The sequence below is a fragment of the Tachysurus fulvidraco genome, chromosome 10, assembly GCF_022655615.1.
Source record: "Tachysurus fulvidraco isolate hzauxx_2018 chromosome 10, HZAU_PFXX_2.0, whole genome shotgun sequence".
Taxonomy (NCBI): domain Eukaryota; kingdom Metazoa; phylum Chordata; class Actinopteri; order Siluriformes; family Bagridae; genus Tachysurus; species Tachysurus fulvidraco.
The window spans coordinates 23,185,030-23,205,664 of NC_062527.1; the positions used below are offsets into that span (position 1 = coordinate 23,185,030).

Here is a 20,635-nt window from a genome sequence, read left to right on the forward strand (position 1 = left end):
TAAAATTAATAAGCTGAGCATTCAAATGGTCATGTAATGGAATCATGTAAGAATCACGTTGGTCCAAAATTAAAGAGTCAAAAGTCTCCTGTTAGTGTGTTTGCAACATTTATTAAAAACTCTTAATGAAACATTTTTCTAATATTTTAAGATAAGAAAGAAAACATTAAAACAAGATTATCATGAAAAAAAATCCATAGATTATGTTCTGTTTAATCAAAGATTTTTACCCATTTAATATGTATCCCACCTACTCCTTATTTACACCATAATAATTATCTCACTGTTTAATTTAGGTCTTAATTAAATTAAGACCATCTGTATATAATTATAAATAACCACAAACTGCAGAGTATTTAGTATTTACATTTTTATAAGGTTAGTTAGAAAAGAAAGTCTGATCTAGTGCATCAGTCCATGTGATCTGAGAGTTCTCCAAATTAATCTCAAGATCATTACATGAGTTTGATCTCCAGGGATTTACATCATCTCAGTCCTGCTGGGGTGTGTGTGTGTGTGTGTGTGTGTGTGTGTGTGAGAGAGAGAGAGAGGGGGGGGGGGATTAATGAGAATATTCTGATGCTCATAATAATAATTATAATAATAATAATAATAATAATAATAATAATAATAATAATAATAATAATAATAATAATAATAATAATAATAATAGACACCCTGTAGGTCAGTGTCTCTGTGGCTGTGAGGTGAAGGTTACGTAAGTCACACAGTCCAAATCTGAAGCTTTGTTGTTCTTAACAGATCCTGTGAACTTTCTGTCATACAGCAAACTGTCATGATGAATCTTTTCGTCCTGTAGAGAGATTCAGATGATGAAGCAGCACTAAACACTATTTTTACTGTTTATTGTGGAAACTTTGACATGAACTGCACTGTTCTGTTTACTGTATTGTGTTCCACATATATTTATTGTGTTCTTTCACACTGGTCACATTTCTCATTTTAACCCTTAAACACTTCTTATTTATTATAAACACTTATATAACCTTATTATTGTGGCTTCATACAGGATTGATAACTGATAATGTTTCATACTAAATAAATAAGATTACAGCATTTGAACGGTAGGTGGAGGTTTAGTGTTTTCTTTCAGACTAGGTGTGTGTGTGTGTGTGTGTGTGTGTGTGTGTGTGTGTGTGTGTGTGTGTGTGTGTGTGTGTGTGTGTGTGTGTGTGTGTGTGACTGAATAAAGCAGCACAATGTTTTTACTTTAACGTTTTTAGAGATAGAGAAATTTAAATACAGGAAACATTAACAAGAAACAGAAGGTAAAAAAACAAGTTTAAATTCTTGCTTAATTTACATTTAAATGACAATTACTCTCAATATATGGACAGGGTTGCCAGGTTTCAGTAAAATTCCCAGCTAAACTCAACTAGAATCCGTTGCTGCTTTAAACCGTAGTTATTTGCTTACTCAGTCACATCTAGCCTCAAGTAGATCTTATTTTATAGACTGTGTTGTGTTCTTGTGACTGTGAACAACATATTTACAGTGTAATTACAACACTAAGCTTAACCACATAACACTGATCAACAAGAGAACTGAACTAAAGTAGTTTTGAAGCCAGATTGAGAATAAAGACTTTCTTTAATCACAGAGGTTTATTTATGTTTTATGGCAGTCATGTGACATGTAGGCAGTTCTGCACTACATACAACTCTACTGTTATATAATAATTCTATTATAATTACAGTATTTACACAAAAATATTGCATTTTTTTTATTAGTTTAAAAATTTATACCAAACACCTGTATAGTAACTAGAAGTTTACAAGTTTAGTTTAGTCAAACACCAAACACTATTTTACTGTGAAACATGCAATAAAAATTGTTTCTGCGACAAAAATAATCTTTTTTTAAAAATAAGCTTCCTCAGTATTTGACATTAATGTGAATGTTTTTATACCTGTTCAGTGGAGCTGGTGTCGTGACTGCAGCATGATGATAATGATGATGATAATTTTCCTGAAAGAGAATTCTGTGTTCATTAATATAAATTAGACAATAAATTTAGACACAATAAATACATAATTACCACAAAACTTCTGTCTGATTCTTTAATGTTTAACCTACAAGTTAAAGCACTTTTACCTTCCACCCTGCTGCAGAACACACACATGCAGATGAGGTTTATTAGGACAGAGATGGAGCACACACACATTATGATCATAAGTATAATCCAGATGTTCTCAGTAACTCCAGTCTGGTGTGAATCTGAATCCTCTGATGAAGAACAAGTCTCATTTCTGCTGCCACCTAAAATACACACAGAACCACAGAGATATCAGTACAGTGTCCTGGAAGAAAATATCTTAAATAATAATCAGTATTGTGCAGCTATAATAATTATTATTGTTAAATCCAGGAAACGTCTCAAGTCTGATCAATAATAGATGTTTTGTTGAACTGTAATTCCACACATAAGACTAAAACGTGTAACTGTGAATTCACACGTGACTCTCTGGTTATTCAGACTATCATGTGTTTATAAAGTGCATCATGTGAACATCAGTGACTTCATTTCACATCTAAACTAATGCTTTAAACTATAAAGACATAAGATTAGTGAAACAAAAAGAACAAACAATTAAACAAAAAGAACAAAGTATAAACTGACCAGTGATCTCTGTTTGGACTTAACTGTAAAATTAATGGACCTGCAAACTTTTATAGATAAAGTGATGACTATGACACCATACAGGAGTCTGGAGCTAGACATGCGTCCCTGGTGAAAGAGCTTCTACACAATTATTAACACATTTAGTCTTAAACCTTTAAAATGACAAAAAAGACCTACAAAAAGAATAAAATTCTAGTTTAATCATTTTAAAATCACATTTTATATAAATCCATGTTCGTGTTTACTGTCTGTTTTAATGTCAAATATTCACATCTAATGTCTAAATAATAATTTATCATAATACTTATCAAGATAATAATAATAATAATAATAATAATAATAATAATATGTAATAACAGTCTATAAATAAATAAAAAAAACAAAGTACAGTATTTATAACCAATGTAAATAAAGTGTTGTTACTGACCTGTAAAGTTCAGACTGATGACTTTCCCAAACTGAATGTGTTCCTTGTTTCGACCTCCACAGTAATAAAATCCCAGATCTGTGTCTCTAACTCCAATAATCACTAAACTGACTGAACTGCTGCTTTCTGTTATAGTAAAGTGACTCTTATCCTCATTATAAACAACATGAAAGTGTTTGTCAACTTTTCCTTGTCTGGTCGATATAATCTGCCTCTTGCCTGATGAGTTCATGTGATACCATGATATCTCTGAATAATTAGTGATGTTACAGAACAGAGTGACGTTTTCTCCAGGATCAACAGATAACAGATCAGCTGAAATGTTCTGAAGGAGACTCAGACTGATGACACCTGAAAGATCAACACCACATGAAGAGAGAAGATTCATCAGCACTCTGTAAACCTAACACACAGATCACAGTACATTACATCCATGGAGCCGCACTTAACATATAGACAATACTGTTCTATTTATATTTTAATATTTTATTTATGTTTATTTTGTTTATTTAAATTTTCCAAAGAATATAATGAAAACTATTAATGAGTAATGAACTCACCAATCATCAGCTGTAGATTAAACCCACTCAGGAACTCTGCCATGTCTAACACACATCCTCCACTGAACATGTGAACAGACACTTAGTGGAATAAAAAGTCTTGTGTTTCTGCTGTTTTCCGGTTTAACTTCTTCAGCCACGAGACTCTACATCCTGTCTCCTGTTCTGGTGTTCAATAAGCTTCTGAAATCTCATTTTATATTCTCACATTTATTCTTATAACTCATTAGTTTATTAGTTACTTTAATCTACTGTCCTGACTGTTAGAGCTGAAATGAATAGATAAAGGATGAATATAGAGAAGTTACCAGTCAGAACAGAGTTAAAACGAGGAAATCCATCATTGTGGAACTGTTTTCTCGGCTGTCAGGAGATTCTTGTGTTGGACACACAGATTAAATCAGATTCTGTGTGTGTGTGTGTGTGTGTGTGTGTGTGTGTGTGTGTGTGTGTGTGTGTATTTGTTTGTGTGTATTTGTTTGTGTGTGTGTGTGTGCGTGTATATTTGTTTGTGTGTGTGTGTGTGTGTGTGTGTGTGTGTGTGTGTGTGTGTGTGTGTGCGTGTATATTTGTTTGTGTGTGTGTGTGTGTGTGTGTGTGTGTGTGTGTCCCAAGCAAGATTGTTTTCATGAGTTTATTACTGCAGATATGAGACTGTACTCGTTAGTGGAGAACACAGGATTAATAACATGTCCAGTGTTACAGAGAGAGTAAGATTAACAAAAGCTCTATGTTTATACCCCATAAGTGCAGTAAATGCAGAGGGTCTGATGGGGCTTTAGGTAGACAGACCTGCATGAAACCACAAAGTCACGCTCATTTTCCATTTTCTATTTCTGCTGCCGGAGGTTTAACCACACAACAGAGGAAACAGCACAATGTTGGATACAAAAACACACCCTGGGCAGTCTTTAACCTCAAAGTGTTAGTAGAAGCTTGTAGATTAAATAAATAAATAAACAAATAAACAAACAAATAAATAAATAAATAAAACATTTTAGACTCATGAACTTTCATTTATTAAATCCAGACCTGCTTCTGATCCTCTGTATGTTCAGCACAATCAATAGTCCCATCCCTTGACCTCACAATTATGTCTCTTCTCCTGTGTACCTGTGTGTATAATACTGTGTGTATATACTGTATAACAACTAACACACAATCCTCTGACAGAGTATTAACATTTAGTTAAAAATCACAGAAATCTAATCATGATGTTTCTCTGCTGCTTAGAAAAAGCTGTTTTAGATCAAGCTCTGAAATAAAAGAGGAGAAGAGGCTTCTGTTCTGTTGTTGGTGGTAATAACCACAGATTGTGTAGAGAACAGAAACACACAAGTGTCTAAACTGTGAGATCTGCTCTTTACTCAAACTCTATTCAACTCTCACTGACTTCAGTGTGTAAAACTTTTACATTAAAATCCATTAATATCTGATAACATCATGTAAATAAAGTCTGATTATTATTTACATTTTAAACCTTATATCAGGTCTTGTTTTATATAACTGATCACAATCCCTTACATCATGTGTGTCTAAGCAGCTGTTGGTAATGAATCATATACAGTCAGGTTCATAATCAGACAGTGAGACATTTACATACTCGTGATTCTGTAGGTCAGTAAAATGAATGTTAAATAAAGTTGTAAAGTTGTGTAAAGTGTAGATCAGCTTTAATTCAGGTGGTTTAACAAAAACATTAATCATTTAGAAATTATAGCCATTTTTACAGTCCCTTCATTTTCACAGGTTAAAGGTAAAGGATGATTGACATTGATAAACAGTTTGATGGACAGTTGTGGTCTGTTTCCTCATTAAGAGATAAAAGGTCTGGAGATGATTCTGGATGTTATTGAGTTTGTATATCAGTAACAGTTCAGGATGTGGAGGGTCACACAGTTACTTTTTATTTTACAGTAAGGCAGGTGGAGTATTACACCAGCTTGTTATGTGTATGTACTCTGTATGTTTTATTGCTTTCTTTCTTTTTTCTTTTCTCTCTCCCAAGATTAAATGCTGCAAAGGTTTCTTTATTAGCATGACAAATTATTACATTTTGCCAAAGCTAATAATATAGCAGATATTATTATTATTATTATTATTATTATTATTATTATTATTATTATTATTATTATTATTATTATTATTATTATTATTATTGTACCTCCCTAAAAGTGCTGCAAAAAAGTGCCCCAAATAGTTCTCTCTCTCTCTCTCTCTCTCTCTCTCTCTCTCTCTCTCTCTCTCTCTGTCTCTGTCTCTGTCTCTCTCTCTCTCTCTTTCTTTCTCTCCATCTCCAGGAGGGTGAAGAACTAGTGCCACCTCTCTGATTGGCTGCTGAGGTTTTGTATTAACATCAGTTGTGCTGAATGGACACTGATGATGTGGTCACTCACTGTCTCTGACCTGGTGGCGTGTGTGTGTGTGTGTGTGTGTGTGTGTGTGTGTGTGTGTGTGTGTGTGTGTGTGTGTGTGTGTGTGTGTGTGTGTGTGTGTGTGTGTGTGTGTGTGTGTGTGTGTGTGTGTGTGTGTGTGTGTGTGTGTACTGTGCTGCTAGTGTGGAGCTCTCTTTGTGCTCCAGTTTGATTCAGTGGAAGCTGCTCTTGTGTAGCAGTGAAATGTTCTAGTCAGACTGTTATTTTGTAATAAAAAGGATTTGTGTAGTTTCTGTAAAGAAAACATCTAGATAATTCTACGTAAAACAACAAATATGCAAAAAAAAAAAAACACACTGAGATTTAAATTAATTATGTATAATACATATATTATATACATGGTTCAGCCAGATAACCTAAACAGATGACCTATCACTTAATAAATTTGATTTTCATTGATCATTTTTGTGTGATTTTGTTGTCAGTGCATTCAAATATGTAAAGAATAAAGTATTTAATAAAACTATTTCATTCATTCAGATCTTTGTGTTACTTAAGTGTTCCCTTTATTTTATTGAGCAGTGTATATTATATACATGGTTCAGCCAGGAAACTCTTTCTACTGAACCGACTGGTTCTACAAACACTCCACATGACCTATCACCACACTTCCCCATCTAATTATATTTTATTAACTGACTAACACCTACACTAGGCCCCAGCTCACAGCAAGAGAATTTCTTCCTCCCTAAGATCCCCTGCTTAGACCTCTACCACTTTGCCACTACTTTAGAGTGTCACTCAGCAGAAAACAACTTAATACATGTTTGGTTGCTCCATGAAATCCCTCAGAACAACAAAAAAACAATGGAATTGAACTGAAAACCCCAAACAGATTTCTCTACAGGATATAAAGTGGAACCACAAAGTATTAGAAGTCAGTTATTCAGTTATAATAAACAGAAATAAAATAAAATACATAATTAATGAAAGGAGAGTGTCTCTTTTTTAATCTATGTAAATAATTAACAGATTAATTGAAGGACATTATAGTAAACAAATGTTATGAGTTTCAGAAGCTAAATACTGTAAACGGCTGAGAGGCGTTTATGGTTCAGTCATGGCTTAGTGGGGCTGAAAAAGGGGCAAATTGTTTCAACCATGAGTCTGGTTCTCTATTTATACTTGTTCATGACATAAAATAGCTGGATATTCAGCCAGCAGTCCAAGTATGATGAGTATAAACCACAAACTGCTAATCCCATGAGACTTTCACTTAGCAGTTAATTAGTTATGTCACTAGTTGATGGTGCCATTTGGTGTTTATTTTATACACTTTTTCCTATGACCTCTACCACTTTGCCACTGCTTTAGATTGTCACTCAGCAGAAATCAGCTTAATACATGTTTGGTTTGGTTTTTAATAGGAGTGTTTTATCTTATGTTCTGTTAGAATCCATCAGAACAACATAAAAAAACAATTGAATTGAACTGAAAACTCCACACAGATCTCTCTACAGGATATAAAGTGGAACCACAAGACATTAAAATTCAGTTATGAAAGTATTCAGTTATTATGAACAGAAAATGAAATACAGGAGCTGAGCAGTGAGCACGCTGTACCATCATGTTCAACATCCAATAAGGTGAGCAAATTATTGGAACATCAGATTACATCTTTTTTAAATCATTGGTCATTCATAAGAGTTGGAGCGGAATTTAAAATACATTTGTAAATGAGGACATTTAAAGATGAACATTTTTGTTGATGTCATATGTAAATGTTGTGGCTTTGCCTTATCTGTCTTTATAGACAAACCACCACTGTTAGGGACACCACAACCCACCAAAAGGGCTTCAATGCAGCTTGGTGCTTGACATGTCTAACATATCAGTACAGTTGACATCTGCTAGGTGTGAAGTCCATATCATGTGATTTTATTTTAATTTCATTCTTATCATCCAGTCGGTTAGACCTCATGAGACAGAAATGTTTCATCGACTTTGTATTGCTTTGCAGTTACACTTCACTAAGTAGTTTGGAGCAAATCCATACCAGCACACTAGAGTAACAGAGCCACTGGTGCCCCTCACCCTAGGGGGCAAGTGTTCAGGCCTTAATAATTACTGTGTCTTTTGCCTCAGATACACACACCAACTTGTAGAGAACATGAAGTGTGACTCATAAACCTGATATTTTTTCCTGTTCATCACCACCTGTGGTTTTAGCACTAATAAACTCAGTGAACACGCTTGTTGACCACAGTTTCCAACCGTATTGCTAAAGACTTTACCATGGCTCTAAATTTAGATATCACTTTACACAGTTGTGACTAAAGCCTCTGTAGGACAGTAAACACCTACTAACAAGTATACAACAATCTTTCTCAAGCTCAATTTCCAAGATAAATTTAAAAGGTTGACAGATATAAGGGATGTCCTGATCTGATACTTTTGTATTTGTATAATACACAGTAAAGCAGGATATGCTAAAGCTTAAATAACTACAAGAAACATAGGTGAGATCACAGATATAATTAATTAATTAATTAAACTATTTCTTTATTCATTTATTTATTGTGTTATGCCTAAAATAACAGATCCATCTGATGTGATTTCCCACATAAACACCTCCAGTCTCTACAGCAGAGATTCAATTAAATTGACATTATCTCAAAGCAGCTTTACAAATATATAAATAAGAACAACTGTGGGAAGGAAAAACTCCCTGAGACAACATGAGAGAAACCAGATTCAAAAAGGAACCTTTCCTCATTTGGGTGACATCAGAGTGTGGGATTATAAATAATGTTCTTTTTACAGTGGTATAGAGTTGAGGAGGCTTTGTAACCAAGAACTCCTGAACAACTAATAAATCAGCATAATTTCTGAGATCATTATCAATATGACACTAATTCCTTCATGCTGAAGGCTTCAGTTGTTCAGTTATGGAGCCGAGCACAAAACAGAACACTGTAACAGCAATTTAAAGTCAGCACCATAATCTCCAGGTGGTTCTATCCACAGCAGTCCTGCAGATCTCCAGGCTGTCCACATGAAGCCATATCCAGCAGCAATGAGCACCACCAAGTGTCGAGACTCCAACCAGAATCTAGCCACAAGGGTTGCAAGCCAGTGACTTCTGTTCCATCCTAAGCCTGGATAAATAGACAGTGTTGTGTCAGTGGGAATTCCATACAAGATTGGTAGATGCCCAGTGAAATGAGGAGTGGGAAAAGAGGTGAAGAGGTGGGCGTGGGCAGGTTGGAGTGGTTGGATGTGTCAGGAGTGTTGTGTGTGACAGAAGAGTGTCAGGAATGTCATGTGTGTGTGACAGAAGAGTGTCAGGAGTGTCAGGTGTGTCACAGAAGAGTGTCAGGAGTGTTGTGTGTGTGTGTGACAGAAGAGTGTCAGGAGTGATGTGTGACAGCAGAGTGTCAGGTGTGTGACAGAAGAGTGTCAGGAGTGTTGTGTGTGTGTGTGACAGAAGAGTGTCAGGAGTGTCGTGTGTGTGTGACAGAAGAGTGTGAGGATTGTCGTGTGTGTGTGACAGAAGAGTGTGAGGATTGTTGTGTGTGTGACAGAAGAGTGTCAAGAATGAAAATAAAGGTGTAGAAGACAGTAGTGAGAGCAGCTTTGCTGTATGGGTTAGAGACTGTAGCAGTGAGAAAAAGACATGAGGCAGAGATGGAGGTAGCAGAGATGAGGATATTGAGGTTCTCTTTAGGAGTGACGAGGATGGACAGGATTAGGAAGGAGCACATCAGAGGGACAGCTCAGGTTGACTGTTTTGGTGACAAAGACAGAGAGTCTAGATTGAGATGGTTTGGACATGTACATTGGAGGGAGATGGTTATATTGGTAGAAGGATGTTGGAGATGGAGCTGCAGGTAAGAGGTCATGAGGAAGGACAAAGAGGAGATTTATGGATGTGTTAAATGAAGGCATGAAAGTAATTAGTGCCAGAGTAGAGAATGATGAGGATAGAGTAGAAGAAGTAGAGAAAGTAGATTATGTGCAAAGTGCAGGCACCTACTGGAACATCCAGACAGTAAGGCATCATATCTTATATATCCATAGCATATTCATCTGTATATTATCCTGTTCATACTGTAAATACAGTAACCATACTGAAAGTACTGTAATTGTAGCTGCCCATTGGTATCCATAAAAGAGACAGAGTTTCCGACGGGTGCTTCTTTCTTTATTTTGCTCGCGAAGAGCGCCATTAAACCTTTGTTTGCGTAGCACCGTGAAACTACACAAAGAAGCAACATAACAAATAAATATGACTCATATCCAAAAAACAATACGATAAATAAAGTTCACATTTGCAGAGAAACATATAAGATATAAATGATAGTGGATGAAAACAATATGAAACGATTAATTAACAAAATAACTCAATGATTAACATGTACATGCTAACAGGCTCATAGGACTTTGCAATAAACTATAAACACGTAACATATTTCGACATAACACACCTCGCTCCGCTTTACCAAAGGGAACTAAGATGAAATTATACAGAATTTAATCTCTGCTCACTGGAAAACACATATGCCCATGGACTGTACAGGAACATGAATCTTCGCTCCTTTCTCTCTGCTGATCTAATTACCTTTTTCGTTACTCCCCCTACAGCATAACCTAACATGCTCAAGAAAACATGTAACATCTTCAAGAAAAATTTAAAGTGACACAACCGGTCATTTACACTCCCACCAATCATGGAATGATGAATCAACAGAACAAACTGAAAATGAATCAGAACATGATTCTGGACCTTTACATGACCTCCACTCAGTTTCATGAATGTATGTAATGACTAGAAAGCATTTTAGAAATAATTACTTGGTCTGATGTGAGGTTATCAAACAAGCCATTAACAGTCACTCTTCTTCAAGAAGCACCACCAATTTCTGGATGGGCCTTTCAACGATTGTGGGCTTGGACGGTTGATCATGTTTTCTTCCTCCTACTTTTACCTTCACTCGCCTAACAAGTCCATCACTCTCTTTGACAGTTTCAATCACTCTGCCTAACTGCCACTGACTTCTTGGGAGCATATCTTCTTTGATGATTACAACATCATTTATTCTGAGATTTCGGCGAGGAGTATGCCACTTTTGGCGCGTTGAAATGTTAAGAAGATACTCTTTCTTCCAGCGACTCCAAAACTGCTCGACTAAATATTGGACTCTACGCCATCGTTTTGTAGCGTACATGTCTTCTTTGACAAATTTTCCTGGAGGTGGAAGTGCAACATCAGACTTCATCAATATTAAATGGTTTGGAGTCAGAGGTTCAAGTGAATTTGGATCATTAATGCTATCCACCGTTAGTGGACGACTATTAACTATGGCCATTGCTTCGTAGAACAGTGTTTTGAGTGAAGCATCGTCAAGCCTACCTGGGCACTGAGCAAGTGTGGCATTGAGTACATTTCGCACTGTACGAGTTTGACGCTCCCAAATGCCTCCAGCGTGAGATGCATAGGGAGCATTAAATACAAACTCGCATTGTTTCTCAGAGAGAAACACTTCCAGAGCTTTGGGGTCAACTCATTGAGCTTCATTTGATTCAGATTCATTGAGCTCATTTCTGGCTCCCACAAAGTTGGTACCATGGAAGTTTGCGTACTGCTCCTCTAAGACTGATAAAGCACCTCAAGGCATTAATAAAGGCATCTGTGGACAAATCTTCAATCATTTCAATATGAACTGCGCGAGATGATAGGCAAGTGAATATTAGGCCGTATCTCTTGTATTCCTTGCGAGCTCTCTTTATGACAAATGGCCCAAAACAATCCATGCCACAGAATGTGAAGGGAGCAGATACTTCTACACGTTCTTTGGGAAGTTCTGCCATTCGCTGTTCTTCTGTTGGTCGTCTAAGTTTTCAGCATTGCACACACTTGTGTATCAGCTTCGCAACTGACTTACTGCCTCCAATGATCCAAAATCCATTCATTCTAAGCTCCATTTGGGTTTGGTTTTGACCCTGATGACAAACTTTGGTGTGGTAATGTGACAGAATTAGATTGGTGATGTGACTCTCCTTTGGGAGAACCACTGGATGTTTTAGTTCGGGACTGAGTGATGACCTTTTCAGTCTTCCGCCTACACGAAGAAGACCTTTGTCGAAAATAGGATCTCGGTGGTATAATGCACTAGAACTTGGAAGAAAGTTCCCCTTCTCAATCATTCTTGTTTCTTTGGAGAATGCTTCCTGCTGCACAAGCTTAATCACTGCTTCAGCAGCCTTCTGACGCTCCTCGACAGTCACATGATCGCTAGGGAATTTCTGTTTTGATCCCAGTTTTTTTATCCTTGCAACAACCTTTAGAAGCATTGACCAAGAAGAAAATCGGCTGAAACAACTAAGAATGTCCGTGCTGTTGCTGATTGTGGTCACAAATGTTTGGACTGATTTAACTTCAGGGTCACCAACAAGCAGGTTGGCAGATGTGTACTGTATGGTGTTGGACTTACTTCTTGTTCCCACAGAAATTTGGGTCCTGATAACCAATTCGATGAAGAGATGTCAGAGGCGTGAAGCCCTCTAGAGGCGTGATCAGCTGGGTTTTCTGTTGTATTAACATAATGCCAGCGACTCAGATCCGTAACGTCTCTTATGAGCTGCACACGGTTATCAATGAACACATGAAACCTTCGTGCTTCATTGTTAAATGTATGCCAGAACAACCTGTGAATCTGTCCAGAAGAACTCTTGGTCAATCTTCATGTCAAGCTCTGTTTTCAGCATGACACTCATTCTTGCAGACACAACAGCTGCTGCAAGTTCCAATCTGGGTATACTTGTGATTTTTGTAGGTGCAACTCTGGACTTTGCCATCACCAAACTGCAATGCACTTCATTCTTGTTATTTTTGAAACGGAGATAAGAGCAAATTCCTTACCCGGCATTACTTGCATCAGAGAAATGGTGCAGTTCCGTTTTGATGATTTTATTGAAAGCAGTTGGGTGATAACATCTTGGTATAGCAACTTCCTTAAGCCTTTGAAGTCCATTTTCCCAATCCTCCCACCATGAACATAATTCATCTGGAAGCTGATCATCCCATCCTATGCCTCTTCTGCACAGTTCTTGCAGGATACACTTTCCCCGCAGAATGAATGGTGAAACAAACCCTAGTGGATCGTACAGGGAAGCAATGACAGATAAGATACCACGGCAAGTTGATGGCTGATCTTTAAAGTTGATGTTGAATCTGAAAGTGTCATCCTTTGTTGACCACTGAATTCCAAGTACACGTCCTGTTGGCGTTGCTTCAAGGTTTAAGTCAAGGGGCTTAGATGTGATATCCCTTTCTGATGGGTCTATGCAGCAGAGAACATCTTCCTCATTTGAGTTGAATTTATGATCCGTAAGCCTCCACGTTTACACAGTGCTTGAGCATCAACGATCAGTTCTTTGGCTTCATTGACAGAACGAACACTGGTCAAACCATCGTCTACATAGAAGTTCTTTTCGACAAACACTGAGGCTGATGGGTGTTTGGCTTTGTGCTGCTGTGCCAGGTACTTTAAACCGAAATTTGCACACCCAGGAGATGATGTAGCGCCAAAGATATGGACTGCCATCCGATAGTCTTGAGGCTGTTTCTCTAAGTCTCCTCCCTCCCACCATAAAAACCGTAGAAAATTGCGTTCGTCTGGAGGGACAAGGAACTCATGAAACTTCCTTTCTATGTCACAAGTGACTGCCACTAGTTCCTTTCTGAAGCGACAAAGTACTCCCACTAAAGAGTTAATTAGGTCAGGTCATTTAGTGGAGTGTCATTTGGATAGAAGAGTGTCATTTAGTGATATACCACAAAACTTAGCTGAACAATCAAACACAACACTCAGCTTATCTGGTTTCTGAGGGTGGTACACCCCATGGTGTGGAATGTACCATACATTCTCTCCTTCAGGTATCTCTGGGGCTAGTTCAGCATCACCTTTGCTAATGATCTCCTCCATAAAAGCCTTGTAATGATCAGAATATTGCTTGTTAGACTTGAGCCTTTTCTTCAAATGCTGCAAACAGGCCACTGCTAGCCGCTTGTTATTTGGCAGTGAGGGTTGGCCATTACACTTGAAGGGGAGAGGAAGTTCATAATGTCCATTATCCTTCTGTTTAATATTGGCACTAAAATGCTGTATGAAACGAACATCCTCTTGGGACACAGTTTTACCCTCATAACCTTTCTCGTTGAAATCAGACTCTAAAATCTTCAAAACATCGTTGGGTAATGGGACTGGTATTTCTTTCACCGCAACTCTATGAACGAATCTCTGATTTCCCTGTCTGTCTAGGTGTGGATTGGAAAGGCCTATAATACTCCAGCCAAGTTCAGTTCTTTGTGCAAATGGTTAATTTTCACCACCTATTATGACTTCGAGAGGGGCTAGAGCTGATGAGCAGTCATATCCAATTAAAAGACCAACTTCACAATTCTGAAGAGGTGGCAATTGATTGGCCAGATGTCTGAGGTGAGGCCATTGCAGTGCTGTGTTTTTGGTTGGGATATAAGACTTGTCAACAGGAATGAAGTCTCTAGTATATGCTTGGTGTAGTTGAATAGAGTTTGCTGCTTGAAGCCCTCGAATTTGTAGCCCACTAACCCTTTTACTTGCAGTGATGGTGTCAACAGCTGTCATAGTGCTGAGTCTAAGTTGCACTGGTTGAGTGATAGTATTTAAGTCATCAAGAAGTTCTTCCAAAATGAATGATGAGTCACTCTGTGTGTCCAGTAGAGCATAAGTAAGGACTTCTCTTTGTGGCTCTTCCACTGTAGAAATGAGGACTGGCATGATACTGGAAGTAGCACAAGAACTTTGTGAGAGTACATGGGCCATGACCTTGTGAACTTCTTGACTTGCTTGAACTTCTGTGGAAGTTTTCTTTGATGCTTTCAAAGACACTTTATCTCTTTCTTCATGCAAGCAGGTGGAGTGATTTCGGCCACATATTCCACATTTATGTCGTCTTTTGCAATCTTTAACAAATGCGCCCTTTCCTGAGACACCCGAAGCAGAGGTGATTTTCTTGAATGAAAGTCTTCTTGTCTTCAATGGTTCTTTCTGCAAATGTAGGACATTGAGCAATGTTGTGTTTTTCATCTTTACATATGAAGCAAGTCACTTTTGGCTTAAAGCTGGATGTTTCAAGCCTTTTAGTGCTGAAATCTTTCACATCAGCCTTTGTACTGAGAGCCTTAGCTCGCTCGGGAAACCTTTCATCTAAATTTTTCAGATTCATGAAGACTGGGGAAGCGATGGGGTTGCACGCTATTCTGGTTTCCTTTTGCATGAACTCTGTAAAGTGTTTGAAACTTGGATAGTCGCCTGACTCATCAAGCTTTTCCACCACAATTCGATTCCACTTGTGTATAATTCATTCGGGTAGTTTCTTTAGCAGCTTGTGGTTTTCTTCACAGTCATTTAGAATGGCTAGTCCTTTAACGTGAGGAATTGCCTCGACACATCCTTGAAGGAAGTCTGTGAAGTCTCGTAGAGCGAGAGGGTCATTTCCCCCAATTTTGGGCCATCTCATCAACTTGTCTCGAAAAGCCCTTTGCAGTGTGAATGGGTTCCCATATCTATCTTGCAAGACCTTCCAGGCATCTTGGTATGTGTCCTCAGAATTTCTGTAGAAATATCCCTCCACCGCTTTGCGAGCTTCTCCAACAAGGTAGTTCTTAAGATAGAACATCTTTTCACCAGGTGGAAGGGGCTTTCGATCAATAAGGGCCATGAAGGACATTTTCCAATCTATGAATTTCAAAGGATCACCAGCAAAGATGGTGGGTTCAAGAACAGGCAGTCGATGTGTGCTTAGTGAATCTGCTATCGCTTGAGCAAGAGCAACATTATCTTGAGATGGCTGGGCTTTATGCTCTTCACAGACTGCTTGCTGGGGTAAGAACAATTCAGCTTCTGGGTTTAGTCGAAATGTGGGTTCTGTCCTATGACAGCCAATGTGAGTGCTAGTGTCTAGTTCTTCATTATTGCCTTGAATGACACCTTCAAGATCATTATACACCTTGACACGAGCTGCTGCTACTTTTACATCTTTGTCTTCTTGCAACTGATGTAACTGTTTTCTTTCCTCTTCTAGCTTTAGCTGCATTTCAATCTCCCTTTGTTTTATTTCTGCAAGCATTTTAGTTTCACAAAGCTTCCAGTCACTCTCCATCTTCTCGAGCTTCAATTGTTGATCATGGATTTTTTGCATAGCTTTAGCTTGTTCTCGTTTTGCTGCAAGTTCTGCCTCTGCATCAGCTCGTCTACTTGAGATCGTGGAAGAAGTCTTTGATTGATTACAGGATCCATGTGATGATTCTGAAGTGACTGTGTTTGTTACTGTAAATCCAAAAATAGATCCATACTCATCTTTATTTAGCAACTGTCTCACTCTTTCCTTCACAAGCACATTATAATTCATTATAATCTTCATCTATTGTCTCCAGCCGTTTACTCACAAGATCACTGATCTCAGCGGTCAGTGCAGCACAAGCGTCCATACGATTGACAATGTCTGGAGATGTAGCATTGTTATGCAGTATTGGTTCATAGTGCTGATAAACTGAGTTTTACCTGCTTTGAATGTCTTGCAGTATTCTTTCAAGATTCTCAGGTGAACAGAACATTTTCAGTCTAGATCTAGTCTCTTTTGCAGTCTCCTTCCAAAAGTTATAAGCCTTATAGAAAGCTTTCTCTTGCTTCTTGGCTTCCTGTTCACGCATCTCTAGACCTTTCTCTGTCAAGCTTCTTTCACGTGAACTTGATCTGATTTGCTGCACAGGTGGGTTGCTTATTTCTACTTCTGGGAGTGACATCTCATTTATTTGTTCGACAATTCGTACAACAGTGTCTTCCACGGCCTCCTCTGCATTTACAGCTTCCATTATCGGGGAGAAATTTAAATAGTAAGTGATACCACTCTCGTCAGACCTCTAGTATGTATGCACCCAAGAGATATTAGCAAGTAGGATAAATGCAAATACAAACAGCAATATATGTATACAACATTCAAAGATTAGCTTGTAATAGCAATCACCAGAAAGTGTCAGATTTCACCATAGTTAACATTAACACAAAATGTAACTCTTTGAATACTCTATAGATTCAAGTTCTTTAAGCAATGCACAAATTTACTCAAATAATGTATTTCAGTCTTTAAACTATATACAATAGATGTGTTGCATAGCATGGATTATTTCTTTCAATTTACACAGTTCAGGTAACTGAATGCAACATGATCTTAAACTCTCTTATAACTCAAATTCTCACTGCATCTGCGACGTAGAAACGACAAAACCGCCACCTGCCGTCCTTTGCTCTTTAAGGCTCTCCAATGACGTCACGACACCCAGCCGCTTGACTCGATGGCCGTGCTTTAGAGATGCGACCTCGTGAAAACGACGACAGCAGCGATGTAACAGATGCGTGGTTCCTTTAAGCGCCGAGTTTCACTGTAGCTGCCCATTGGTATCCATAAAAGAGACACAGAGTTTCCGACGGGTGCTTCTTTATTTATTTTGCTCGCGAAGAGCGCCATTAAACCTTTGTTTGCGTAGCACCGTGAAACTACACAAAGAAGCAACATAACAAATAAATATGACTCATATCCAAAAAACAATACGATAAATAAAGCTCACATTTGCAGAGAAACATATAAAACATAAATGATAAAGTGGATGAAGACAATATGAAATGATTAATTAACAAAATAACTCAATGATTAACATGTACATGCTAACAGGCTCATAGGACTTTGCAATAAACTATAACACGTAACATATTTCGACATCACATACCTCGCTCCGCTTTACCAAAGGGAACTAAGATGAAATTAAACAGAATTTAATCTCTGCTCACTGGAAAACACATATGCCCATGGACTGTACAGGAACATGAATCTTCGCTCCTTTCTCTCTGCTGATCTAATTACCTTTTGCGTTACTCCCCCTACAGCATAACCTAACATGCTCAAGAAAACATGTAACATCTTCAAGAAAAATTTAAAGTGACATAACCGGTCATTTACAGTAATCATAGTGTTAATACTGTACATCTTGCACTTGCTGTAATGAGTCTGTCTGTCTGTGTTTGCCCTGTTTCTGTCTGCTGTCTTGCCCCTGTTGTTTATTGTTTGCTCCGCCCACTCATTTGTTACCATGGACTCTAATTCAACTCAGGCTTTCCTCCAGGTGTGTTGTCTTTGTCACTGATTGTCTTCATTTTGTGATTGGTTCCTGTTTGGTATATCTACTCTGTCTGTCCATTTCCCTGGTGTTAGTCTTTACACCAATTCAACACTTGTTTGACTGTATATATGTAATCTCACCCCCCAGTTCCACCCATATGAGGATGGGTTCCCCTTTGAGTCTGGGTCCTCTCAAGGTTTCTTCCTTACCAATTTAAGGGAGTATTTCCTTGCCACTGCTGCCTGAGTCAGCTCAGATTCGCTCATTGGGGATAAATACATACATACATATATACATACATACATACACACTGTGAACTATATATATATATATATATATATATATATAGATATATATATATATATATATATATATATATATATATATCTTATTTTTTTACTATATTAACTATTTTGTTCTATGTTTATGTTCTGTAAAGCTGCTTTGAGATGAAGCCCATTGTAAAAAGCGCTATACAAATATACTTGGATTGAAACTTGAATTGAATTAGTCGTTGTGGTATGTTTATGTTTCTGTTCCTGGTCCCTGTTTTGCTTTGTGTTCTGCCTTGTGTTGCCTGCCTGCCTGTTTCTTGATTTTTGATTAAATACGTTCAAACTGCATTTGGATCCTCACTTGCCTTTGTCTAACCGTGACAGAACGACTAACCACTATGGATCCAGCAGAAATTTTGTTTTGCCTATGTCGGGAAGATTCCCCAATTGAGGAATATGCTGAGGTATTTTTGGACCTATGTAACCAGGTGGACTTCGGAGAATAGGCCCTGAAAGGCATGGACTGGAGAACAAGGTTCGCTATTTAATGCCGGCTGGCCGAGAAATGGGGTCGTTGTCAGACTTTGTCAACTTAGCTTTGCTCCTGGGCCGGTCCTCGTTAACCATGGGCAGTGGAGAGACAGACACTGGCCTTAAACATTTTTTGGGGGGGGCAGTAAGCATCGGTGTCCGTGGGCTACGGAGTCAAACCAGCCACGGACGCCCGAATGCCCTACAGTAATTCCGTCCGGCCCAGTCCTGTGCATGCCTGTGACCGAGCCTGTTCACATGGCTGCCATATCAGCAAGCTCTGTTGAGGCCCGTGCGAACCGGATGATCTCCAACCTGGCGGATACTCCGATGATGTCGGTTCGGGCTGCCAGCATCCCTAAGCCATCTGCTTCACCAGCCGAACCGACCGGATCGCCGGAACCAGCCAGGCAGACCGGGCCCCTGGAACCAGCCGGGCCCCTGGAACCAGCCAGGCCGACCAGGCCGCCGGAACCGACCGGGCCGCCGAAACCGGCTGGGCCGACCGGGTCTTTGGAGCTCTTTATTCCAAATCTGCTGTCCTGAATCTTGAGCCTGTCTTGGAACTTCCAGAATGTTCTGGGTTGTGATGCCCAAGCTCCCTAGACCCTCTGTCCAGTCCAAGAGGGATAGTCCTGAACTCTCTGCCTGGCCCAAACTGACTATATCCGAACTAATCAGCCTATCTGCCCTGTCTGCCTCTATTTCTGCTCCATTGACTTTGTCGGCCTCGCTCTCTCCTGTCCTCATTTATAGGTCCAGAGCACCTCCAGCACCACCCTGGCCGCCAACTCCGTTATGGTCCCTGGCTCGACCTGTGGCACCGCCCTGGCTTCCAGCTCTGCTCTGGTCTCTGTCTCCACATCCAGCACCACCCTGGCCGCCAACTCTGCTGTGGTCCCTGGCCTCGCCTACAACATCTCCCTGGACACCTGCTCTTCCGGCTCCGCCCTGGCCTCCTGCTCGGCCGGCTCCGCCTCAACACGAACTCGACCCGCCCTCCCACCCTTGTTGCACCCTCGCTCCACCCTCCTGGACTGGTTTCTGGATGCTGCTCGTAGGGGGGTTCTGTAATGAGTCTGTCTGTCTGTGTTTGCCCTGTTTCTGTCTGCTGTCTTGCCCCTGCTGTTTATTGTTTGCTCCGCCCACTCATTTGTTACCATGGACTCCAATTCAACTCAGGCTTTCCTCCAGGTGTGTTGTCTTTGTAACTGATTGTCTCCGCTTTGAGATTGGTTCCTGTTTGCTATATCTACTCTGTCTGTCCACTTCCCTGGTGTTAGTCATTGTGGTATGTTGTATGTTTATGTCTCTGTTCCTGGTCCCTGTTTAGGTTTGTGTTCTGCCTTGTGTTGCCTGCCTGCCTGTTTCTTGATTTTTGATTAAAAACATTCAAACTGCATTTGGATCCTCACTCGCCTTTGTCTAACCATGACACTTGCTGCTTATTGTTAAGAAGTCGTTTGCTGTTTAGCACAATTCTATACATTATCTCAGGGACCTGCTGCTATGACACTGTGTTCATTCTAGTATTACTGTACACAATATTGTGTGAACATACAGCGTTTACACTGGTCTCCGCTGTTTCTGTATAATGTCTTGT

At 39.1% G+C, this 20,635-nt stretch overlaps 1 protein-coding gene across 3 annotated transcripts; it reads right to left on the bottom strand.

Annotated features, from left to right (window-relative positions):
* Positions 1 to 271: 271 nt before the first annotated feature.
* Positions 272 to 3,792, bottom strand: LOC113653826. Of its 3 annotated transcripts, none has more exons than XM_027163662.2 (6): positions 3,632 to 3,792; positions 3,072 to 3,474; positions 2,116 to 2,280; positions 1,931 to 1,989; positions 678 to 814; positions 272 to 499 (listed from the first exon to the last, which is right to left on the bottom strand). In XM_027163662.2, the coding sequence occupies exons 2-5, from the start codon at positions 3,457 to 3,459 to the stop codon at positions 686 to 688; spliced, it is 741 nt and encodes a 246-aa protein (XP_027019463.2). In that variant the 5' UTR covers positions 3,460 to 3,474; positions 3,632 to 3,792; the 3' UTR covers positions 272 to 499; positions 678 to 685. The 3 variants fall into 3 exon arrangements, with proteins under 3 accessions (XP_027019463.2, XP_027019461.2, XP_047675941.1); XM_027163660.2 differs by having other exon boundaries at positions 353 to 499; positions 3,072 to 3,422; XM_047819985.1 differs by having other exon boundaries at positions 452 to 496; positions 3,072 to 3,422.
* Between the last annotated feature and the right edge of the window lie 16,843 nt (positions 3,793 to 20,635).